General features: G+C 41.1%; 1 protein-coding gene across 2 annotated transcripts in view; it reads right to left on the bottom strand.

The window, feature by feature from the left end:
• LOC118119845 (E3 ubiquitin-protein ligase SH3RF3) overlaps nt 1-25927 on the bottom strand; it is a 97283-nt gene that overhangs the window by 37949 nt on the left and 33407 nt on the right. The window contains exon 2 of one of the 2 annotated variants that reach the window (XM_035174205.2): nt 7093-7161. The exons of the other annotated variant lie outside the window; for it this stretch is intronic. Coding sequence (XP_035030096.1) covers nt 7093-7161 — 69 coding nt within the window. The remainder of the gene's footprint in view (nt 1-7092; nt 7162-25927) is intronic. 2 annotated transcript variants of the gene reach the window in all.

Below are 25927 nucleotides of genomic sequence, written 5' to 3'. Positions count from 1 at the left end.
TGGTTCTCACTATGGGGTCCAGAGACTGCTTTGAAAGACACTGTTCCGAATATAAAGTTGTTTGTAGCTCTTCGAGCCTCTGATTGAGATGAGTATAAGTTAAATCAAGACCATCTCTACGACCCATTCATTCACTATTCTCTCTCCCCGCCGCCCTCTAATCAGCTGACTGTTTGGTGTTTACAGATATCCAATCAGATTTTACCTCAATCAGCCAATCATGTTGTTGTCATGGGCACGGCCAATCTCAAAATACTTTGCACAGTTTTGCTCTGGTTTCTGTGTTGAATGACATGTTTTCTCAGACAGAGTGTAACACGCAGCCTTTTCTCTCATCTGGTGGGTATGTCAACAGTGTTGCCAAATTAGCAGCGACATTTATAATAAACTCTGCCATGTTAAAAAGACACACCAAACAGATACACATTGGATTCTCAAGTTCTCTGCTGCGTTGTGTTTAAACCAATGTCATTTATCTGAGAGGTTTCTTCCACAAGAACGCCAAGAATGGCCTTGTCAGCTTCCATAAATTCAACACTTGCAGCGTCGTACCACCATTTACTTTCAAATAAACATTTAGCTACATTTTGTGCAGCTGAACGAAGCCATGCTCTTATATCTCTCGCTGTGAACTCTCATTTCAATGACTTGCTGCGACCCCTCTTCACGTCCCCACCTCCAGTCTCCACATCCAAAGTCCTGGTCGAGCCCAGATGATTTCACTCATCTCTTTCTCTAGATGCCATTAACCACCACCAGTGTCTCTACCCCCTGGTGGGGCGTTTCTATTCTACCCACAGCCTCACCCGTTTCAACCTTGATGACATCACGAGGGGTCTAAGCACCAAAAGGACTCTCATTCATATCACACCACTATCTTCTCTTATTGTTTACGGCAATAAATTTAGTACATTTTTCATGTCATTTTTCAATTGAAATGCTAATATCCACACTACAACTAAATCACAACATGCCAAAAACCCATTGGAACCACCAAACCAGTAGATTTAAGCTCTTACATGCGGCGGTTTCAACTGGTTTTCTGTGGACGGAGCAGATTACCTACATGATCTTAACCAACACTAGAAAAGAGGATCTCTGCGAAAAAAGGGATGTTCATCGTTTGAAGTGCTGCCTAACATCATGATTAAAATACGGTAAAAGGTGAGGTGACAGGTGTATAGAACAGCATTAAGTTCATTTTCAAACCTTTAGAGAGTATTAAAAGCAATCCTGTCAAGCATTAGTGTCACCGAGTCGAAATGATGACAGATAATTACACCGTGCAAACCTCGGGCTTTAGAATTTTCTGAGTTCAGTGCTGTGTCATTGCATCCCTCCTCTAAAGGAGCTGGGAATTGTGCCTTTGTGCCATAACTGGAAACAATTAGTTTCCAGTTTGTTATGTGACAGTGGAAACACATTGTCTGTGTTGTATTGTTGTGCCTGTTTGTGTTGTTCTCAACTCTTTTCATATTTTGCGTTGGTGCTGCCCCGTATTTGAGGAATGAGGCAGCGACTCCTGCAGCGACCAGTAAATTAATTGGGGGAGGGGGAGGGGGGAGGGGGGCAGCCCAGGAGACAAACTGCAGCAACTCAAAACAGTCGAAAATCCAATATGTTGCCCTGGAGACAAATTTGTGAGCACGGATAGTTGGGTATGTGTTCCAAGTTTCATTTTATTCCCTGCAGCAGTATGTGAGATATGACTGATTATTAAAATGTTTGCCAGGTAATTGCTGTTACCTCCTTGGGCTAAACACTGTAATTTTGAAAATGCCACAGTGGTGTGATGCATGACTCCCCGGGGTTTCATCAAAATCAAGTCTGCGTTGTCTCACATATCACAAGTCACGGGCAGACACACACTGACCAATTTGCTTTGCCCGAACTGATTTCTCACGTGATGCTGCAGAAAAAGGTCCAAACATTTGTTTTGGTGGACTGCTCACTACTACATTCTCTGGACAGCGATTGTTTGATCATAGCTTAGCAACCTTCACTTTGCACAGCAGGCTTGTCAAGCTCTGTACGACGCCGAACACCCACGGAAGTCAGCATGATGCAATGAAAAGTTCATTCATTTTCTATGGGATATGAATCAATAGCTTACAAGGCATTGTGGGGTTCCCTCTTTTCTATGACCCTGGCCTCCAGGATTAAATATAAAAACATAACAACTCAAGGGTGGCTCAATGTTTGCTACAGAGCAAGCTACTCGCTAACAGAGTGCATGGTGCTAAAGAGTGTACAAATAAATATGTATCCACTATCCAGAAATGAAGCCAAAATAAAAGAGCACTTGGGATCAAGGGATGGAGCCGCAGTACTGAAGTCCCACCTAAAAATGCGTTCGACCAATCATGAGTCAGTCTCAACTGTCAATCATGACATTTAACCACGTTTTTAAAGCACCAAATAACTAATCAAAGCAAAACTTGCAGGAAAAGTAACCACTTGGGCAAACAACAGTGTGGAAAGAACAAACTAAAATGACAGAAACCATCTTTTAAAAAATGTATTTGATGTGTACCTTGACATGTCCCATTCATTAACATGGAGGAAAAAGGGATTATGACCTATGCTGCAGCCAGCCACCAGGTGGCAAATGAGACGTTTGGCTTCCCTTTTGCAGAGCAATCAAGTCGTCCATCTTTATATACAGTCTATGAGCTGTAGCTATATTCATCTAAGTGTGTGTTCGCTTGCTTTTAAACTGCAACAGCTACAGAAGTAATCACAAGGTCACACTAATGAAAATTATCTGGTACTGATGCTGACTTTCCCCCTGCATATGAAGCTTTAGCCTCAGTCTATTGGCATCAAGTGCCTTAGATTCTCCTTTAAAACTCATTTGTTTGAAAGATTAAAAAGTCAGCGGGAGAGCGCGTTAACAACCAGCTCCCAGAGCCGACATTATCTTAGTTTGTTAATTTGATTCAGCTGATGAAATTCTGTTAACGATTGCTGTCATTTCATTTGAATATGAAAACTGCTTTTGTCTGCCTCTGTCTGAAATCAGGATACCTTTGTTTCAAATTTTAATTTCCAGTATTGTCACGGCATGAGTGGGGCATCATTTAAGATGAGGTTGAATTTCATCATTTTAGATTGACATCAGTCTGTTTGCAGGGGGATGAGGGGGGGATGCAATCCACTCACAGCCCCCATGAGGAAGAGTTCTGTGTGTGCAGACTGGAAATGATGAGATGATGATTGTCCTATTAATGCTGCTAACTAAATCGCAGGATCTACAGTTTATTGTCAAAGGTTGAAACTGCCTGCTCTTGCAAAATTTACTTCCCTGCTGCATGAATAAGAACTGTTGATAATCAATAAACTGTAGTTGCTATATGAAAAAACTATCAACAGAATATATAACTATAATATAGACATGTAATTACAACGTCAAAATATGGCCACTAACTTCTACTGACCATTTAAGGCTATGCTCTTTTTTTTACCAATGTTCATTGTTTCAGAATTGATATGGTAAAAAGTCCAAGCAGCCATGTAAGTTAATGGAAACATTGCCAAAGGTGTGTTAGGTGTTCATCCATCCTAATAAGAAACTGCTGAGATTGTTTTTTGACAAGTTCATACAAGTATAGTTCTTAACCTGCAGAAGACATAAAGGTTATAGTTCTATATAAACTCTGTGATAATCATCATCACAGCCCAACTACATCCTGACTACATTCACATTTCCCATCACGCACGCATGCGCGCACACGCACACGCACACACACACACACACACACACACACACACTCAAAACACTGAACTTGATATTGAAGGATACACGTATTAAAAGGGTAAATCTTAAAGAAAATCAAGGTAAACAAACAGCAGCGCACAACACAAGAGAGGACAAAAACAAGAAAGAAAGAAAACAATCTTTTATTCTCAGAGAGGCAACTTACAATAACAACACGAATACGTAGTCATGAAAGCACCACACAGTTTCTCCCTAGATGCTACACTGAAGAGAACAGCCTGAGGTTTCACTGGCTGACTGTACTAAGATCAGTGGTGATGCAATAAGTGGAAACACACACATGTACCCTAATATATGTCCACACAAACGACAACAAAACACAGTCCTACTACTACTTTTAATATTATTACTGCCACTTTTATCTACTACTAATATTTACTACAATACTACAAAATGAAATAGTAACTTTTGAGTTCTGTTCCAGCAGAAAGAGAGGCTCATTCACACTCTCACCGCCTCTGTTGGATCAGAGTATTTATAGGCAGCATGTTGTGTGGCTTGCTGCCACACTTGGAATGTTTTCATGGGAGCTGTAGTTTTTTTTTGAGCTCATAAAGTAAATGCTGTTTGACTTCATAAAATCATTAAGGCTCCACTTTATTCTATAAATTACTGTAGTGAATGGTGAATTGTCTTATAAATCCTGAGCATACGAAACACAATTAATTGACCAATGACAGCATTGAGATTGCATTGAGTTACAGAAGCCAGTGGAAGAAAGGTTAGAATATGACTTTGGCTCTATATAAATAAAGTGATGTTAACACATGTATATTAAGTTCTTTGGGAATTAATTGATGCTGAGCTGAGTACAAAGTCCACCTAGAATGTTCAAGAACGGCCTGCACTGGCATTTCCACAGAATCCATTCAATCAATGCCTGTAGCGAGGGTGCACGCCCACGTGCATGAATGTTGCTCTCATGCGCAACAGAGAGACAGCTACACAGACAGAGTGAAAGACAAGTTCCAGTGTGAGAAATAGAACTGCATTGCATGCAACCGCAGCTGGAACTATGAAGTCTGACTGTCAGCGTGGACAGTAACAACTTGATGGATGATAGCACGAGTAGGCGAGTGAGCATGTGGCAAATTGGTTCATTGTGAAACTGTGGCAGGACAATTTAGAATATGCAGGTAATTAAGAGATGATTAATGGTAAACACTGCACACTGTCAGTTTGTATGTACCCGAATCATATTTGTTGATTTTAAACATGAAACAAACTACACTTCTAAGGTGAGAGAGGGAGAATGGAAAAAGCACTGCTTGGAGGAGAAAGAAAAGATAGGAGATAGGATTAGATGAGAGAAAGAAAGAACAGGTAAGAGAGAGGTTAGCGTGATTCTGTAGTCTGTGATTCAATATCTGGCAACCCAGCCACATAAACATTTTCCCAGTTTTCCTGGGATAAGAAATGTATTTGTTCCCCTGATTATGTTGATAGGTAATAATTTTTTGTGAGTGAAGAAAAAACTATTTTTTTGTACCACATAGATGTAAATGTAAGTGGTTATTCTGAAATGTGGCTAAACAAAACTCAGGGTTGCATCTGAGTCCCACAAGTGTGTTTTGGCAACAACAGCACATCAGGAAAAGATTGTGGTTTCACTGAAATGTCAGTAAAGTGAAGCAAGTCCGTGATCTGTCCCTCATCTTAACCACGCGCTGTGGGAGTCTAAACAGAACCGTGTAAAATGTTTTATATATGAGCAGCAGCACTAACTCTGTCTATTGCACTAGTGAGGCTCCTGTGAACAAAGCCATCAGCAGCGGCTCTACCGGAGCAGATGGAAGTGAACCCCCGCCTCCTAAAGAAGAAAAGGTGCCCTCCTAGAGGCTGCTGCTGCTCGATGCTTGGAGGAAAGACATCGATGTGCTCCCTCTCTGCCGAGAGACTAGGAACATGCTGCTGACTGATATCTCTGAGCCCGGGACATGAGGGTCAAGCTACATGTAGGAAGCTTACATTCTAAAAAAGGAAAGATCCAACCTGGATCCATCTGAAAAATGGGACAGTCCTATAGTTTGTAGTCTTCTACCTTTGGATAACTGATTAAAGTCCACTGGTAGTATTATCACACTTTGAGCTTTAAAGTTGCAAATGGAAACATTGTCATTCTAGGTTAACATGTGAAGCCCAATCCCAGTTTCCCCTTTGCCCAAACCCTCCTTTTTGTGCACTGCCCATGTAGGTTAGGGTGCAACTTTCCTTAAAGGCTCAGAAATTAGTATGGGACTGCAGCTTTCTGTCCGAGCTCAACCAAGCCCAAGAGAAAATTTGCCAATCCCGACATGAACCCAACGAGAATTTGGCTTTTTTGGTCTAAACCAGACCTGAGCAAGACATTTACCCAGATTACAGGCACTTGCAGTGTAAAAACATCTAGAAAATAACCCTGCAAACGTGACTTGTCAGGACCAGTTGGGTCCCATTGGGTTTCATTCCAGTATCCACTCTCTATTCCAAATAGCCCTTAAAAAATAGCATTTTTAAATGCAGACTCCAAACGGAGAGGGAGAAAACAAGTGGAGTCCCATTTCTCAGATAAAGATTTTAACCCCTACACCTTATAGCTCTTTCCTGAAGGCCACTACCCAGCCAAGGCTGCACCAAAATTAAGTGTAGTGCCTAAGGGGGGATTGGGCCTGGGCTGAACTGCAATTTTATCTCTTCAATTATGAAACAAGACAGAGAAAAAAAATATGTGTGATACTTAAAAGATCTGCTGAAATGATGGTGTACTTTCTGTTTTTTCCTTTCCCCTAACCTCATATTTTCTTTCACCCTTTCTTTTTATTTGTCTGCCTTTTTGGTAGGCCCACTGCCCGCTGAGCTCCATGAGCGACCGGGGCAGCATTAGCGCTTCGCTTAGCGTCTTTACAGCACTGTAAAAACACTTTAACACGTTCACTTTACTCCATAAATGTTCTGGCAAGTTTACTCGTTGGCATCAAGTTTTAAAAGGGACCTTTAGTCACTGTTAAATTCACTCGAAGAATGTCCCAGGAGGAAGAAACACCTCTGCAACACTTCTTTTATTGCTCAAGTGAGAACAGCACCAACAATAAAGGATCCTAAATTCACAGAGGTGTTATCAAGGTATAGACGTGTTAATATCTGAATGCACCTATATTCTACACACTATAGGTTACTGTATATGCAGTATGTGTATGCTGTGGCACCTTCTCCAGAGTGCAGAGTAATAGATTTCACATGACATTCACATTTCTATGCACAGAAATATATAGAATCCATTAAAGCTTTAAATACATCACTGTAGCAGCCTGTTAGATAAATAAAAAACCTCTTACTTTAAAAGTACCAGTGTCTGCCTGTTTTCCGGTGCTGCCGCCACAGTGAGAGCAGAAACTAATCTCCACCTCGTGAGAAAAGACAAGAGTTGTATAAATGACAATAACCGAGAACCAAGACAGGACTGTGTAACTTCACGAGTGTGAGAATGTGTTTTTTTGCATTGTACCTGTCAGCTGCACAATATTATCTTCACCCAGAAAAAACACACACAATACACACACTCACACACACAACGTGTGTTTGTGCATGAATGTCCCTCAGGGCAGGACACATACACACACTCTTCTTCCGAATGCCGTCTCACCCCTATGGTGCAGTAATTAGTGTTTGTTACTTCCCTTCAAGCACAGAAGGTGTGTGTGTGTGTGTGTGTGTGTGCAGCAGATGTAGGAGGTGACTTGTCCAACATGGGACTGATTGCTCCATTCAACAAGGCCTCTATGACACACACACACACACACAGACAGAGAGAGAGAGAAACCTTAACAGATGGGAGTGTTAGTAGTGGTCGATGGAGGGACCTATGTGTTTTTGTGTGAATATCCCTAAGGGCAGGACACACACACACACACACACACACACACACACACACACACACACACACACACACACACACACACACACACACACACACACACACACACACACACACACACACACACACACACACACACACACACACACACACACACACGTTTGTACAGTTGTCTTAGTGAGGACACTCATTGGCATAATGCATTCCCTAGCCCCTAACCCTTAACCTAACCTAAAACGTAACGTACCTCTAATTCTAACCCAAAACCTAAAACGTCTTAACCCCCAAACAGTCCATTAAAAGGGGGGGTTCACAAAGTGAGGACCGGCCAAAAGGTCCTCACTTTCCCAAAATGTCCTCACTCCGTAGAGTGTAGACTCAAACTGGTCCTCACAAAGATAGCTGTACAAGAGCGCACACACACACACACAATGGGTTATCCACCAGACTATAATTTAATATTTGACGTGTAACTTTTAAAGCAAGATTCAAGTATTTTTAAATGTCAACGAGGGTTATGTAGAAACCATACAAGAAATTGACCTCAATAAAATGTAGACTAATACAGGCAAAATTATCATTTAGATTTTTAATCATTTTATAAAGTGTGAGGTTTGTTCAACCATCTAATGAAAGACTTCAGCTTCATTAAAACAGATTACACATTTAATGTTTTATATCTTTGATTCCCATCTCATCACACCTACACACACACACACACACTTCTCATCTTGACCTATAATACTGTGGCATCTGTCAGATTGTTCTTCCAGCACACTTCAAACACCATTTAAATTATTTCTCCCTATAATATATATATATATAAATATGTGTGTGTTTGTGTGAATATTAAAAGAGATGGCGCGCTGTCAATGTCATTTAAAGTTAAAGTACGTAGCACAGGTGTTTTATTAAGTCGCAAAACGACTGCATCTCACACACACACACTTTTTAGGTATGCATGCGTACACAAACACATATGCACACACACCCTTACAACTGGATTAGAGTCTGTATGCGACACGTTCACACTCACGCTGAGCTTATTAAATCAATAATTAACAGCCACCCTCAGCTCTGTGTTCGCGAGGAGTCAATAAGAAGCAGTTTCATCTTCGGCAACAATACGCTGCGACACCCACCTCTCTTATCACTGTCGATCTACACTGACACCTCGTTTCATCTATCACATCAGACTGGCAGAAGATTCAGGAAAGCCCTAGAGTGCACGCGTATTAATCGTCTTGACTTTTATGTGCCGTGAATAATGGTGCTCCAGTGTCAGCTACTAAAGGCAGTACTGATATTTTCGAGACTGGAAGCTTTTTACATGTTTGCTTTCATTTGCATGATTTTTATGCAGGAAAAGGCAGCTGACACACATTAACCGTTCAAAGCTGAGGCACCTTTTGAAGCAGTTGGGACACTGAGACCCAGCTGAGATCTGTGGAAATGATAGCTGCATCATGAAAAGTGTTTGAGTGCACAGAAATGTTCAGGTCTTTCTCTTTCCTTTAGAGTTTTATAGCATTTTGTCCATGCAAATGTTCTGCCAAGTTAAAAGTTAAAAGTTAAAAAGATTCCTTGACAAAATGCTGTTCCTGACCCGAGGAGTCTGACTATGAGCTAGTTTGGCTCAAATTTACATTACAGCAGGTAATTAATAGTAATTAAACCAATGAACTTATAAATGATCAAAAATATTAGCACTTTAAGTGAAAGATTAGGGATAAGTTGATAATAGATAAGGCTTTTCAGTCTTAACAAAAAGGACTGAGGGATCATTTCCCCCTTTCCTGTATGATGCAAGTCTCCATTTTGTATTGATTCATATTGAATATATATCCACTTTTTACATTATAGAGTGGCATGTTGTCAAATATTGTGACCCAGTTAAAAAAAACCCACAATATACATCATTAACAACCATCGTAAATAATCAAACATTAGGTCTAATATGAGCACAAATTCAATTTGAGCACAACCTCCTTAGCTCAGACAACTGCTGGCGTTGCACTGCACTTTAGGAAGAGTTAATGTCACACACGAGAGCCCCAATTTTTATGCAGCTACTGCAGCTACTGTATAACCCCTGTGGCCCGGCTTATAAAGACAAAAGCTTTGATGTGTGTTTATTTATCCTGTAGTAGCTACATATAAACCCTGCATTTACACCAGATTAGCTGCATATAAAAGGTAAATTATATAATATAGCTACAGAGTATGCAATTCAAACTTAGCTGGAGAACATCATCTATTATATGCAACCTGCTCTGGAGGAAACTGGATTTTTATGAAACGTTAAATTCCCTTTTGGCGCAACTGAAACCGTTAAAACCTGGAAGCGTCTGATATGGCAGCAGTGAGTCATTTAGGAGATCTGGTCGATCATGTGCTCCCCCAGTAGAGATGTAACTATGACAACTCGACTCTCCCATGTGCCTTTTTTCACACTTCCCCTCAACACTTGAACTCATGCTGCCTACAGTCACCCTGGCGCCTCCAGTGGTCACAGGAGCAAGTGTCTGGACCAGAGGTTACATTTCTAAAAGAGTGAACAGATTCCACAGGGTGAAGAGGAGCTCAGGCTGATTTATGAAACCATCTGCACACTACAACCGAAGACAGTGAACCACTTATATTATGTTATAGTCAAATGCATATAAATGTCCATGTCTATTTATTAATTGCAGGGGAGACTGGTGAGCGCTGTGAGAAACTTCATGGAGTGTGAAATGGAGGTGGCTGCTGGTGATTTTGGAGGAAATTGAGGTTTTATTGTTTGGTGGTCAAAGCACTGGTGTGACCAATAAAGGAAAATCTGTTGAGTGGCAGCACGCCACTCCTGCAGTAAACACTGCTGACTCAAAAAGCCCACCTTTCTTTTTATGTTACGTTCTTTTTTTAGACGGCATATAAAGATGGATGACGCTTCTCCCTTTTCTTCAACTATCAGGACATGAAGCTGAAATATCCCGAATACAAATGTAGCCATCTTGTGCGTTTGGAGTCAGAGTCTGTGCGGTGGCAATCGGGGGATGGAGCCACGGAAGCGAGGTCCTGTCGAAACATGTGCTCGACCAATTGTGAGTGAGTCTCAGCTGTCAAAAATGAACACTTGGAGATTTATTGAGAAATACCTAAATTGGCAGAAACCATCTTTGAGAAAAAAATATTTGACTTCTTTGTTTGGTCAATGTCTCATCCATCAACATGGAAGAGGCGGGATTCATGACCTATACTGCAGCAAGCCACCAGGTGGTGATCGAGATGTTTTGGTATTACTTTTGTCGTTCCATGCATATATATTTTCTTTTTGTATGAATATACTCATTAGGTTATATTTTATTATAGCCTTTCTTTCCTGTCTTTGTTTTCTATCCTTGTATTTATTCGTTATAACTAAATCGACTGAGAGTGAACTAGGGTATTCTGGAATTCAGGATGAGGTGGTTCGATATCAAATCTGACACAAAGACGAAGCATGAAATCAGTGTTGTAGTTTCCTCGGGGGCCTGTTAAGAGCTCCCTGCTCTTAACAAGCGTCTGACTGCCTCATCACTGCTTTTGTTATTCAGAGGAAAGCAGACACAGATCTCATGCTGGAGGAAGCTGCTGCAGTGAACCACATAAGCCGGGTGCTCGCCGAGCGTGAAGCATGCACCATATTACACACTTCACAGGTTGTTCCCTACTGTGCACGTCTTCTGAGACAAACATTGTTCAGGGCTGGTTGTGCATCCTATCCGTGACAAAAAGCAACTATTTGAAACATTTGCTTCTACTTTAATCAATACAGCTATCAACAAAACATCTTCACTCACACCTTATATCCAAAAGATAACAGTGATCCAAATGGTCAATGTAGGTTATAAATCCACAGACTTCCTGTCACGCGTTATTACAGTGACAGTGATTGTGTAATGGGTTACGGGGCCAGCTTAAAAATACCATCAGTTTGAGACTGGATCGACCTTTGACCAGGTAACATATACTCAGCACCAGCATCAGCACTGACTCTTATGTAACTGAGAGAATGTACCACTCATCGGCTGGTCTATAAGGTCTGCTGCTATTTAAGTTGCATTTTAAAAACCATTGCTGGTCTGTGTCGACATTGTTTAAGTTGATTAGCTCGTCCAGCTGCTGGGCTCAATCAATTCCTTGTGGATACGCATACACATTATATTTCCCTGCATTTATATAACATGCTCATTTTTATTTTACTGATGACTATTTTTTGAATGTCCTCTTTGCTGCTGTAACAGCAAATGTGCCCACTGTGAGACTAATAAAGTATTTTCTTATCTTAAAATACAGAAGTGATTCTACTGAAACTTGGTGGAAGGGTGAAATGGCCCAAGGATGAACTCGTTAACTTCTGGAGCCGTTTCGATTAAGGGGGCGGACCCTCTTTCCTTAATACTTGGAGCCAGGGCGTGAGCCTTGACAGAAGTATGCGCTCTCCGGGTGGCCTTCTAGTTCTGAGACCAAATCTCATACTTGGCATAGGGCTCACAAAATGTGGACTTGATAGCAAGGCAAGTGAATTCCCACTTCAAACGCTTTATGTGAAAATAAACAACAATTCTGATAAGTTTACTTGACAAAGTATAAATATTTAATATTGTGAATCAAGACTTGAGACACAAAGCCTTGTGGACCTGTGGCACCTTTACATACCGGGTTGGATTAGAATGAATTAGTTATCTAACATGCTAGTATTTTATCATGGTTAATCACGTCAAGTACTTAAAAGACAGCCTTTAAAGACAGTACTTGCTGTACCATGACTCTCAAACTGGGATTTTTTCAATGAGAAAACTCTTTATTGTGGGATCCTCATTAGAGAGTGGATATGCGGATAGGGACAAAAATGTTCTACTTCATTTTTGACACTGCATGTGAAAACAACAGGCCAGCATAGTGTCTGACACAAAACAGCAGAATGCCTGTCAGGTTCAGATCGAGCTCAACTCACACTCTGATCCTAATCCTTGAACAAAGTTGAATTCAAGTTTCTTTTCACACTGAGTTTGTTGCAATCACAGTCTTTTCTGTTTGTAGTACTGCACAATTCTATTTGATATCCCTGTGATTTCCCTCAAAAACTGTGGTTTAATGATCTGACATGCAGAACACAGCAAGTTGCCGAAATAACTAACTAGTGCAGGTGAAGAGAGAAACCTCAGAGAGCGTCGCCGGCTTCACGCTGTGCACCTGTACCGAAATAGAGCCCAGTATGTTGCAGGAGTCGCATGCAAATCCCTGTGGCTGCATTTAGTGCCTACACAGTGTTTTTAAATGAAGCAGCACATTCATTAATATGCAGACACTTTTTCAATATTTGCACAAATGGAAACAAAAGCTGAAAGCAGAAACAATACACCCACACGTTACCACCACACACACCTGTGCCAGAGAGTAGAAGGGAGTATGTTGGGCAACACTGAAAAGTTTCTGCTTATTATAATGGAAGGGAAAAAAACACTTCAGCACATAATAAATCCATGGAGACATATGAGTTTTAATTTCAATGAACTGCACGGGTATTACAGTAATGTGTGCACTGTCTGTTGGGAACTGACGCCACATCTTTTAAGGTTTAACTTCAAAGAAAAACATTTGCATTCCGGGTAGAGGATGTGGAAGAGCTTCAGGTTAAGTGAGCTTAGAAGGAAATCAGGAATTAACGGGGACTAAATGATCTTGTTTAGAGAGCCGGCGACACATTCTCCATCCTGGACTCACTCATCTGTCAACTCCGGTGCTGGACAACACCAACATTCCCACGCTATACGCCAGAGTGTGCATGCGCGTGCGTGTGAATGTGCACGTGACGGATGCGAGGTGGGACAGGATGTTCCACTCGGCTCATACCCCCCATCCATTTCTCCCCGCACTAAACCAGTCTGTGTCCCCTGTAGTTCATCCATTCACCTCCACAGACACAAAAACACTCTCTCTCTTTAACTGTGATTACTCTGCTCGCTCCTCTCTTGCTCACTTGTCCTTGGAGGGGCACTGGGCCATTACAACCTTTTTTACCTCAATGTGTGTGGGTGTAGGTGTGTGGTTGTGTGTGTGTGTGTGTGTGTGTGTGTGTGTGAGGTAGAGCGAGATAGAGTTTGTGTGTATGTGTGTGTTGTAATAGCATAGTAAATCTGCAGCGGTCTTTTTCCACTCTGCTGTGAGAGCGGCGTTCTATCTTGCTGTGCTGTTTTATCGGAGCAGACACTCAAGTACAACACAAACACAAATTCATGCACAGAGAGGAAGGTATTACGTTTGTTCATTTGCAGGAAAAAATAAGTAAACATATTTACATTTATATATGAAAAATAAACACACACACACACCATCCTAGGGTTATAGCAGATTACACGTTTGTAAATAATGCCCTGTATTCACATAAAATAGAAAACAATAAATCATGTGAACATGAAACCTCACTCATGCAAACATCAACGCACATTCACACACACACACACACACAGACACACACACTAACACACAATCACACTCACTGTCTGGAAGTAATTCAGCGCACTATTGATTCACTTTCCATCTATAATTCATGACACAACACACACCTCAGGTTAAGTGGAGACATACACACAGACTGGCAGTTTCTGAGAAGTAGGAAGACGAGAAACACAACACCACTCACTGTGTATAAGCTTAGACAGACTGACACACACACACACACACACACACACAAGCATGCACAAACACATGCACCCATACATTTACAAACACACACAAATGCGCGCGCGCGCGCGCGCGCGCACACACACAGTTCATTCAGTTCATTCATCTCAACCTTGTCTTCACCTCTACATCCCTCCCTCGTTCCTCAGCCATGTCTCCTCTCTTTCTTCACTCTTTCAGCTTATCAGCACATCAGTCCAACTTAGTGAGGTGACACATCCCTCCTCTTCTCCCACTCTTTCCCAACAAAAACAAATGTATCTCTACAGTGGGAAACAACAGTGTGAGACTGACACTATGTTTTCTATAAAAATACGAAATAAGATCCATATCCACACAGTTGTTGCACATTTGTAAACTTAATCACTGCATGAAGCTATTTATTAGCACATTTTGAATATAATACATATCTGTATTAGTGGCAAACGTGATCACTTTCGCAATAAGCAACTGAAACTTGAATAATCTACTAGAGGAGAGACACACATACGTCATGCAAGTGAGATTCTCTGTTCATTTACATTATTTTCAACACGAGTACACGGTGAAACTTGGACACCGCTGCAACCCTGCTCCCCAGTAAGACACCTTCCGTCATTGTGTTGTAATGCCACCGATTTTATGTCTTCCCAAGGCTTAACTTAACTTGTGCTCAGTAATGGTGTATGAATGTGGGATCAGGTGGAGCTACACTGAAATCCACAGCCCACTACACAGTCACAATCTATACACTTTATGTGAGAATACAGTTGTTCTCATATGATTCTACAAATCCCTCTTCACAGATTTACAGAAAACCTATACGAACTAGAAAGGCCCTACCTCGCCATGTCATTGCAGCGTATCCCATTAATTATCTAGACTGTGGCGGCCCCGCGATGGCGTCCTCTCAGATGAGAATTTGTCTTTCGCCTTTTAGTCTGTGTACCTGTCACTCGGATTTGGTTGCGCGTGAGAGCGACATTGGTACGAGTGCAGCCCTGCTACTGTCATAGATTGAATGAATTCTGTGGGAAACAAAGTGAAACAAATCCGTCCGTTTATTCAGATCCACATCAAAATTTAATGAATTCCTTCCTGACCCCTACCACATCCTTCCATCAGGTTTCATGGTAATCCGTCCAGTAGTCTAGACTAGATTAAGCAAAACAAGAATATACTACATACCTGCTTGGTGGAGGCAATGAGACCTTACAGATTAGCAACACTATGTTCTATACCTACATTATAAAATTATGGAAATATGTATGATTGTGCAACGAACCAGGAAACAAACGAGAGTAAATGCTACACCATCGTAAAGCTGAGACAAACTGTCTAATTAACTTTTTAATTGTTCACACACACACACACACACACACACACACACACACACACACACACACACACACACACACACACACACACACACACACACACACACACACACACACACACACACACACACACACCTTTAATCTGTCCTCAGACATTTGTACAATGTCAAATCAACTTTCATCTTCGCATTGAATATTCTCTACGAATATCATCCGCAATGTACTTTCATGACTTAATGTCAGGCTCAGGGGTATTTGACTGAGTGAGTGGCCGAGGAAGATGCGACGACAAAAAAAAAAGAAGAGAAACACAGTGCAAGATGGGAAGTCGCGGCGACAGCAGGCTTTAGTGCAGAAAGCTCTGGGATCGCATGCATATTCATAAGACTCATATCCATCTGGGCTTTGAGGAGAAAAAAAAAAAAAAAGAGTGGCTGTGTAAAAAAACACACATACACATATAGCAGAGCCTGTTAAATATGCAAGCTGTTCAGTGCTGGTGGAGTTGTTAAAAAAGATGGATGTCTTACCTGATCAAGAATCCAAAGTGTGGAAGCAGCAGATATCAGCGAAGGCAGCGAGGAGAGAGAACACAAGAGAAGAGAAGAGTTAGTCTCATTATTTACTTGATTAACATGAGACCAAAAAAAACAATGTAACTTACAATGTACTAAATACACACAACTCCACTGCAATGACAACAAACCACGTATTAACTAAAAAGATCGTGATAACTGCCTATGATGAAAAATGTATTTGTGATATTGATCAAACTTCAAAAGCTCAGACAGGCTATTAAAATAATAATCATGACTCTCTGATCACATTAAGCTCTGTTTTTACATCATCAAGCAAACGTAGCAGCTACATGATGTAATAATTTACATAAATCATGACATGTCCCCTGATGGTTATCATGAAGCATATATGACAACATCATATAACATAATTACATCATGATATGTAATTTGTTTAATTTGTTATCATCTTATGTACAGATGCTATAATAGATGTGGGTAAAACGTCATGTTTTCCTACATGTATTATTTATTTAACAGATTTAACCAGATGTTGTTATGTTACAAATGGGCATAGAAGAAATACAGTAAGCCTGACACTTCCCGCCTGATGTAACCTTACACATAACACCATCAACGGTAATATTACTGATAATTACAATAACAACAATTAAGGCAAAAAGAGAAAGTTCAGATATCATAAACAGACTGGAGCTGAGCACAACATTTACATAATGAAGCTGCTCTTTCCTGCTGCCTGTCACTGTGATTCAAGTAGCTGCCCATTTGACTGGGAATGGTTCAGGTCTGATTCAGTTTTCCACTGTTAGAAAGTTTCAATGCAAGTGTTATTAAATTAGATTTTAGAGGCTAATCCTATTATTGTGGGACTTGTGCACGTTTCTTTATAGACTAAATTCAGCCCTTGTGAAAGAGCAATAGAAGAAAATTAGCAATGAAGAAAGGCAGAGATGCAGGGGGCAAGTGAGGTTGTCAGGGGTGATAGGTTGTCATGGACGTGCCCTTTCTACTACCTCCCCCCCACCCCCTGCTAGATCCCCGTTACTGTGGCGACAGGGGGCCATGAGTGACAGATGGCTGCTGAGGCGTGTCGGTGGTTGTTAAGAGTACTAAATGTGTCAATCACAGTCACAGATATAAAGAGCTTAAAGGATATAGTCACGGGCAGAAGAAACAAAAACACAGCGAGTCTCAGAGTAGAATAGTTACATGAATATACTGTATATTCTCAAGGATTTCAGTAAATTGTGTCGTTTGCAACAGTTTGATAAAACAATTTCAACTTCATGCTGTTTCTTTCTCTAGGCTCCAGCTCCCTGAACATGATCTGTGGCTCACTGAACGGGTGGATGGATGTTCATTAATAATGAATTATTTAGAAACTGAGCTCTTACCCTTTTAACCCTTCAGACAAGAAACTAATCCCCCCTGAGAGAAGATAAACGTTTTTGTATTTTTGAAATAAGTATTTAGAAATTTTGTAATTAAGTATATATATAAATTTAAATATTCAAGTATATATAGTAATAGATGCACGCTGGAAACCAACATGAAGGCAACACTTAAACATGGAGGAGAGTGAACGTGACACAGAATTATGTAACTTTGAACAGGAGATGGACTCAGACCAGCCAAGACTAAGGATGAGCTGATACTGACAAGTGGGGCGACCTCTGTTGCGTGGATGTCGTTTGGGTATGAACACAATCATCAATGCTATAGAGAAGTACACTAATAATAAAATCCACAACCAGATGAACATACACCAGGTTAGCCAGCTGCCTCCGTCTCCTCTTTTGAATTAACGTGAGCACGATTTGATTGGCTGGTGCCTCTGAGAAGTCCAACTCAACTTCTGTTGTTCGACACTTTAACACCACAGACCCACAAAGCAGCAGTACATTGCTGCACATTAACTTAAAGTCTTATGGTAAAAAGACACACACACACACACTCAAAAGCAAGTAGACACATGCACCAGCACTGAAGTCAAAGGAAACCCAAACTGAGGTTCTTCCCTGAGGCTCCCCACTTGTTGAAAAAAGAGATTCCCCCACCATGATGTCAGCTGTTCACACAGAACACCCAGTGGCGCACACACACACACACACACACACACACACACACACACACACACACACACACACACACACACACACACACACACACACACACACACACACACACACACACACACACACACACACACACACACACACACACACACACAAACGATGATTGGCGGGGAGCTGCTGGCAATGGCCAATCAGCTTCCAGTACCGTGTGATGACAGCAGTGTCTATCTCTTCCTTCTCCCTTCCTCTTTCCAACACCTCCTCTCTGCGTGTCTCTATCTTTAAATCCACCTCCTCCCTCCACCTCCACCTGGCATCTTTACACATCTCCCCCCCTCACATCTCTCCCTCTTCCTGTCTCTTCCCGTCTCCTCCGCCCATCGCCCTTCCTTCCTCCTCTTTCTCATCCTGTTGCTCGAGGCTGTTACCTTTAAGTTTTTTTTTGTATCTGTCCGTTTGGTTCAGTTTCAAAATAAAGGTTTTACTTTAACAACAAAATAAAAAAATTTAATAAAAAAAATGTATGATCAAATAATAATCATAAAAGGATGCATTTAACAAATACTAGATGCATTTCAAACAAGAATTTCCCTCAGTAGAGCGGATACCTAACAGGCCCAACAGTCCACTCACATTAAATCAGGCCGCATCAATTTACAAACTGATACCTGATGTTTTTCATCAAGATGCTCGCTGGGAGATTGGTGAAAAAAGCATATTTGTCGGGATCCGCGCCAAACTAATGAGTTCTCTCTTGGCCAATGTTCCGTCTTCCTACCAAGAATGTGGACATTGGTTCAGAGGTTTTTTTTGTACTCCTGCTGACAAACTAACTAACCCACCAACAATCTTGGCAGAGTTAACTACTTCAACAAATTAGCCTCTGGAGGCAACAGCCAATATTTTCGAGCTCCTGGTGTAGACAGTGGATATCCGGAGCAAGACTCTCTGCCGTCTGCCAGATAAATTAGAAAGCCTATAGCTGATGCATTTCAGTCTATGTGTTTCACCTCTTTTGTTCTCTGTGCAGGCTACATCCAAATGTCTATGGCTTCTTTTCAAAACGCATCAACTTTGCTACTGATACGCCCGGTGTCGAAACTACTCTGAGAAGTTTGGAAACACAGCTGGCTCAGTTTGAGATTAAAAAAACTTTAGGAATGTGTTGTAGTCAGGACAGAAAAAAACAACCAACATTAGCCCCGGCTACCATGATGTAACGCAAACATGGGAAATCGAATTAAAGCATTGCTGACCCGGTCGTCTTTGCCAACAGCTGTTGTGCAATGAAATTCTGCCATTTACAACGATACAGCTGCTCACATGCTTAGGAGACACGCTATTATTCGAGCAATTCCTGTTTGCATTGGCACGCGCATGCCTAATGTAAGGGACTGGTCACATATGCGTATTCAGGCATGTTAGTATGGACAGAGACAAAAAATTGACTGTACATTAAAAAAGCTTATATAGACGGGGTTCTCAAACGTGATTGGTCAAACTAGAAATAGAAACCAGATGACGTCCGACCACACAATCTTGCCTTCTGTAATATCCCATGTTGAATCTGTTTAGAGATAAATCACGGATTTAAGTGTCTTTGAAAAAGAACTTCAGCTTCACTTTTAAAGTGCAAACATGTACCCAGAGTATGAATATTTATCTTTTAGATATTGTTATACTGGTTTTCACTACTGGTGTCGTGTGCTTTCTCTTTTTGACAGAACAGATGTTTAAGAAAAAGTTGCGTTCGGAATAATGATCAGTTATGAATCTAGAGTTAAAGTTTCAAAGTTATGCCCTCCTCTTTTATCTCTCCATTACATGCCTGATTAGTTGTATTGGAAGTGCATGTGAATGCTTAGGTATTATATGGACTCCGAGGGAGTGCAGAGGGGAACGAAATCACCTCCGCAGCACCGAGGTAGACATTTACTGAGATTTAACTGCAGACATGGGAGTCTTCAATCACCAGGAACATGGCCGAGAGTGAGGGAGGAGGAGAGGGACTGAACTCCAGCTTGACAGTGAGTAATAACTTCATTTTTCCCCTGGTGCCTTTACTGTATGCAACGAAATATAAAAATGACCCGACAATCTGAGATATATCTGGTACTGTCCAATTGTTCAGTTTTAAGAGAATGAAGGTCGTTGACTTCATTACATAAATTATTTTACTTCTACCAAAGGACTAAGTTACAATGGTAAATGTACCTCATGCTAATTAACCATGTGTGTATGTTTGTTGCCATAAAACAGTTTTTCTCTTCTTCCAGTTAACTAGGTGCTGCAAGATAAGTTAATAAATTCCTTGTTTGGTGAAACTCTGAGACGTGCATTATGAAAATGATTTTGACAACGAGTTACCACCTCAATCTGCCATGAGGAACGTCCAACTCTCAGCATCTCACATGCAGATATAGTGAGAGTGTGATTAATTGTATGCAGCGTAGTTTGACTGCAATCATTAATTCAATACTTCATTACAGCTCGTTTCTACCACAGGGGAAAAACTCCCGGATGAGCAAACCTAGTATTTAATGCAGCCAATGGGAACGCTTCGTCAAAGGAGTTATGACCTGAGACATTTTGGCTTCACTTTTGGGGAGCAGTCATGTCTTCTTTATAAAACAGTCAATGGTAAAGATAGTGTGACATTGTCCTTTTTTTTATTTCAAACAGGCATCAGTTTGTCTAAAGTGAATTAAAAAATGCTTTAGAGTGAGAAGTTAAGAGTATTTAGTAGACAAAGATAAATTTGACAAAACCATAAAGACCAAATCAAAACAGTCAAACACCAAATCTATTTTGGTTGAGACCAACAGAACCTTTCTTGATGCAACAGAGAACAAAACCCATTCAACAGAACCGCTTACCCTGCATACTTTTAATGGTGCCAGTTTCCCCAAAAAAACCTAAGCAACTCGTAGCCTCATAATTAACTATCTGCAGCATTAGAACCTCCTGTTTACATCTTCTAAAATATTCTGGGAACATAGTTTCAAAAATTGAAAGGCTGATTATTCAGCAAATTGAACAATAACAGGAGCGACAAAATCCATTTCTACAATAAACGTTTTCTCCGGTGAAAGAAACTTCCAGCAGCACTGAGCAACTGTCCACATGACGCAGCTGTAGGCTTTGCAACTATCTGTTTATTGTTGGTTTTGCTGGCTCGATCTCAAATGTAGCATGTGAGTGTGAGACTCGGACTTGCAGCTGACTTGGAAGTCGCTCTGTGTTTGGCCCTTTCAACAACACATGAACGCAACATTAGCTTTGGCTAAAAATAAAAGTCATCACACAGCGATATAAGAAGAACGAATCTGTCCACACATTGCAGCCATGTTTGTGTACTGCTTCTTTTTTTGCCCAGTACATATGTAATTTGTACTGATTTCATGTAACTTTTGACATTTGACGCTCATGTAGGACGATGACAAAAGTCCCAGAAAAGACCTAAAGTGCATTTGTGAATGTAAAACCATGTGTTATACTATTATACGATTCTACTATATGAACAAACCCTGAACTAAAACGAAGAAAATAGGAGCGTAACACAAAATAACATAATCCCCTCTGAGTGAGTGAGTGAGTGAGTCAGTTGGTGACACAGTGGAAATGATCAGGACCATTTCAAAGCCTCTCTCTTGTGGAAAAGTAAACAGTTCCACTCTTTATGCAAATCTACATTTCAAAGTGTACAAAATGCATAATTTTTTACCTCCTTGCACCTTATTACTTTGAAATGCTAATGGTGGCTGTGGTTCATGGTGTGTGTGTGTGGGAGAGAGAGAGAGAGAGCGTGTGTGCTTGAGTGTGTCTGGTTTGCCATTCTTTGGACTGAATGACATCTTCAGCTCTTGCGTCCCATTTGCTCTCATTTGTCACACACACACACACACACACACACACACACACACACACACACACACACACACACACACACACACACACACACACACACACACACACACACACACACACACACACACACACACACACACACACACACACACACACACACACACACACACACACACACACACATCAAAGGATATTACATTGATTTTCTGAAGTTATACTAGGACTTTCACCATAAATCTAACCAACAACATGTCTTCACCTTAACATTTAATGACTTACATTACGGGGACTTGGTTTGTCTGTCCCCATAAGGAATGGGGAACACACACAGGCCTGAATAGAGGTGAAACCGGAAGTCTCAATGTTAATAACGAGAAGTCGTCCTTTACACAGTGAGGAGATAATAGAAGTCACAGTGGAAATGAGAGAGAGAGAGAGAACACTACTGCTGCTGCGAGACCATGAGAGCCACTTTAGGACAAAACCTGCAGATTGACCCGACCGTACACAAAGGGAGCAGATAAAGTCCGATCGCAGCACCTGAAGCTACTCTATTCAATTCCATTCTTTCATTTCCATTTTCCATCTCTCCATTTTCCATTCAACCTTGCACCATCACATCAAGAAGGAGCTGAATGAAGTTATAAGGATTATCTTCCCTTTCTGCTGTGGGCGCTAACCACAGGCCCCCTTCCCTTTTCAAAAGGTCAGTCCCCCGCCACTTGTTAAGTGGGAATGCACCAATCGGAGCAGTCCACGCCACGTGATGAATGAACACTACATAGGTCACGACCTTCTCCTACATAACTTCAGAGATGTGTGTGTGTGTGTGTGTGTGTGTGAGAGAGATGTATAGGTGTAATAGCCAGCAAGGCAGTGGAGTATATGACTTGATATATGAAGAGTAATGGCTGATAGAGTGCTCAGAGCAGCGCAAGGCTATGTGTGTGTGGTCCAGGTATTACTTGTGTTGTGGGGACCCAAGTCTGTTTACAGCCACACTTTGGGGACTTGTCTTCCTTATGAGAATAAAAAGCAAGTCCCAATAACGTAAGTCATATATTTTAAGGCTAGTAAAGGTTTGGGTTAGGCAAGTTGTAACGATGGTTAAGGATAGATTAAGTCTCCAGGGAATAATTGCAAGTCAAAATAATGTATTCTGAAGTCATGGTGATGTGTGTGTGTGTGTGTGAAAGATGGGACAAAGGAGAAAGATAGATGTCGCAGCTGGAAAAAGACGCTGGTTTATCTGCAGTCTGTGTCCTTGGGGTAAGAAATACTAAGAATGCCAAAATGAAATTTGTTCGCTACGGTGATCTTGAGGAAACAGAGTGCAAACACACGATGACGTGAAGCAATGATCTCGAGTGTTGATACAAAAAATAAGGGGCATTGCCACATTAAACATCTGGAAGCTCACTTATAAACAGTGAATGTGCACAAAAGGGCTGTTTAGATCTCCCCACCACTTTATATGTGCTGTGTGTGTGTGCTGCTCTAAACAATGGGCTGCACCCACAGTGAAGTGTTTTAATGAGCCTCCTGACACAGTTCACTTCTATCTATATCAAATGACTCAATAATTATAGCCTGTCATAGGAGACATCTAGCTAATCAGTGTTTGTTTGTTGCCGTTTTAGAAACGAGATAAATGACAAGCGGCTAATGAAGTGTGATGTGAAAGGAGCAGTCTCTTTAGCTACTCTCGTTTTTCTGCGCGTGTGTAAAAGTCAGATTAGCGACTGTGGAAACCTGCGAGGACAACGAGCCTCACACAACGGTGACATTTCCACAAACAAACACAGATGCAAGCTTTGGATTACGGGGGGAGCTGAGGGGAGCTCGTCTACCCTGAAACAGATACGGGATATTTAGGGGGAGCTCTGAAACATTGACCATTTTTACCGACTTTGATTTTCTCTACAATGAGGTTCCTGAAATAAATAAGATAAAAAAAAATATGCCAATGTTTTTTTCGCTAATTAAAATACCAATTTCAAACATGCTGTGGCTGCGCTGCCCTCACATCATAGACTATGTTTTATCTCTACGTTGCCTCCTGACCTTCTCTTCACTGAGTTCATGCAGCTGCACTATTTCAAAGGTAAATCGTTAAGTTAGAAAACAAACGTCGTTTTTTTTGAACGTCTATGGATAAGACGGATTGGAATAAGGAGTATTGAATGACTGAGTGAACACAGATGACAATACGCTTGATTACATTAGACTGTGATTAATAACAACGTGGTGTGACTGCTGCACAAAAAGTGAGGAAGTGGGTCAAGTTTTGACGAGTGGGTGCAAAGAGAGATGAAGCTGAGGGTTGTGAACTCTGCTCATTCTCGACAGTCGAGGCTGCAAACTTTGGTGAGGCCCGGTTCTGAGAAACCTGCTGAATGTGATGAGATGCCGAGGTGTTGACAGTTATCTTTGGAAGAACAATGGATAGATAGTGTAATAGTTTTATCTCCTGATGACTCTAAGCACCAACTGGCCCAAACCAGAGTGAGAGAGCTTCCTTTGTCGCTTTGCACACAACTGCTCACGGTCCCCCTCTCCTAGAGACGGAGGGAAAGAATGTAACATCAAAAAACTGATATTTATGTAATTTACCTGATTGTTTTCATATAATCTTCATAGCTCATTGGTGGCTGGCTGCAGTGTAGGTCAAAAGCCACGCCTCCTCCATGTTAGCAGATGGGACATAGGCCTAATTAAAAAGTGACTCTTTGAAAAGTTTTTGTCAAAGATGGTCTCTGTCATCTCTAGTCACTCTGATGTTTGTTCAAGTGTTAATTTTTTCAGTAAGTTAAGTTTTAATGAATTATTTGATGCTATAAAAAATGAGTGAATTAGTCATGATTGACAGCTGGAGGGGGGGTGCAGACGCGTCGTCCATCTCTGTACACATTCCGCCGTATACCAAGTCCTTACATTAAGTGCAATGAAAGCTTGAAAACTCAAGTCACGGGTTCTTCTAAAACCAAAGATGGTCAGGCATCGATCACCCCATCGCATTTGAAAGTCAGGCCAAAATATCAGTGGGAAGGTTTTTTCTGGTCAGATCCCTCGCAGCCCTCCTGCTGTCACAGCTGCACCCACCGACATGCAGAGGAGAACAGGCTTTGACCCATCTTCATTTCAAAGGTTTCATCTTGGCTTCATACAGACTGTCAACTTTTCATCAAGAAAATGAAAAAAGGGAGAAGCCAGCTGAGCCAGATGTTCCAACCTTGAACAGAATTTTGAAAGTCAAATTATTTTTGTATATTATATTCATTTAATATGTTATCATGACTTAAGGCCCCAAACTTTTCCCTTTTTGATTATGGCGCCTCTGTGGACAAAAGTGGTAATGTTTTCACCGTCCCCTGTCGTAAAAACCTCGGTTTAGCCGGCACGTGCATTTGTGCAATGAGGTAATGCATCTTTTTGTTGCTGTATGATTGATAACATGACACATGACATCATTTTGTTTTAGTACCATTCACACACTAACCCGAACCCTGACGTAAATCGTTTCGTCTGACCTTGACGGTGGTCAAGCACAGACAGAGAATAGTTTAAAGAAACAGCCAATTTTCTCCCCCATTGTCTTCTTTGCTGTTGTAGATCATAAAGAGGCAGCCATATTAAAATGAGATATTTCATAAGCAGTTAAAAACTCTTTGCAGTACATTTGAGTCAAGGCATTTCTCCGTCAGAACGTCTTACACCGAGGTCAAAGAGTCCAACACAACTTAAATGACCAGTGAACAAGCAAACCCTGAACATAGATCAACCACAAA

Source organism: Hippoglossus stenolepis, chromosome 13 (assembly GCF_022539355.2).
Source record: "Hippoglossus stenolepis isolate QCI-W04-F060 chromosome 13, HSTE1.2, whole genome shotgun sequence".
Classification (NCBI taxonomy): domain Eukaryota; kingdom Metazoa; phylum Chordata; class Actinopteri; order Pleuronectiformes; family Pleuronectidae; genus Hippoglossus; species Hippoglossus stenolepis.
Note: the sequence above shows the minus strand (reverse complement) of the source record. Positions and strands in the feature narration are given on the sequence as shown.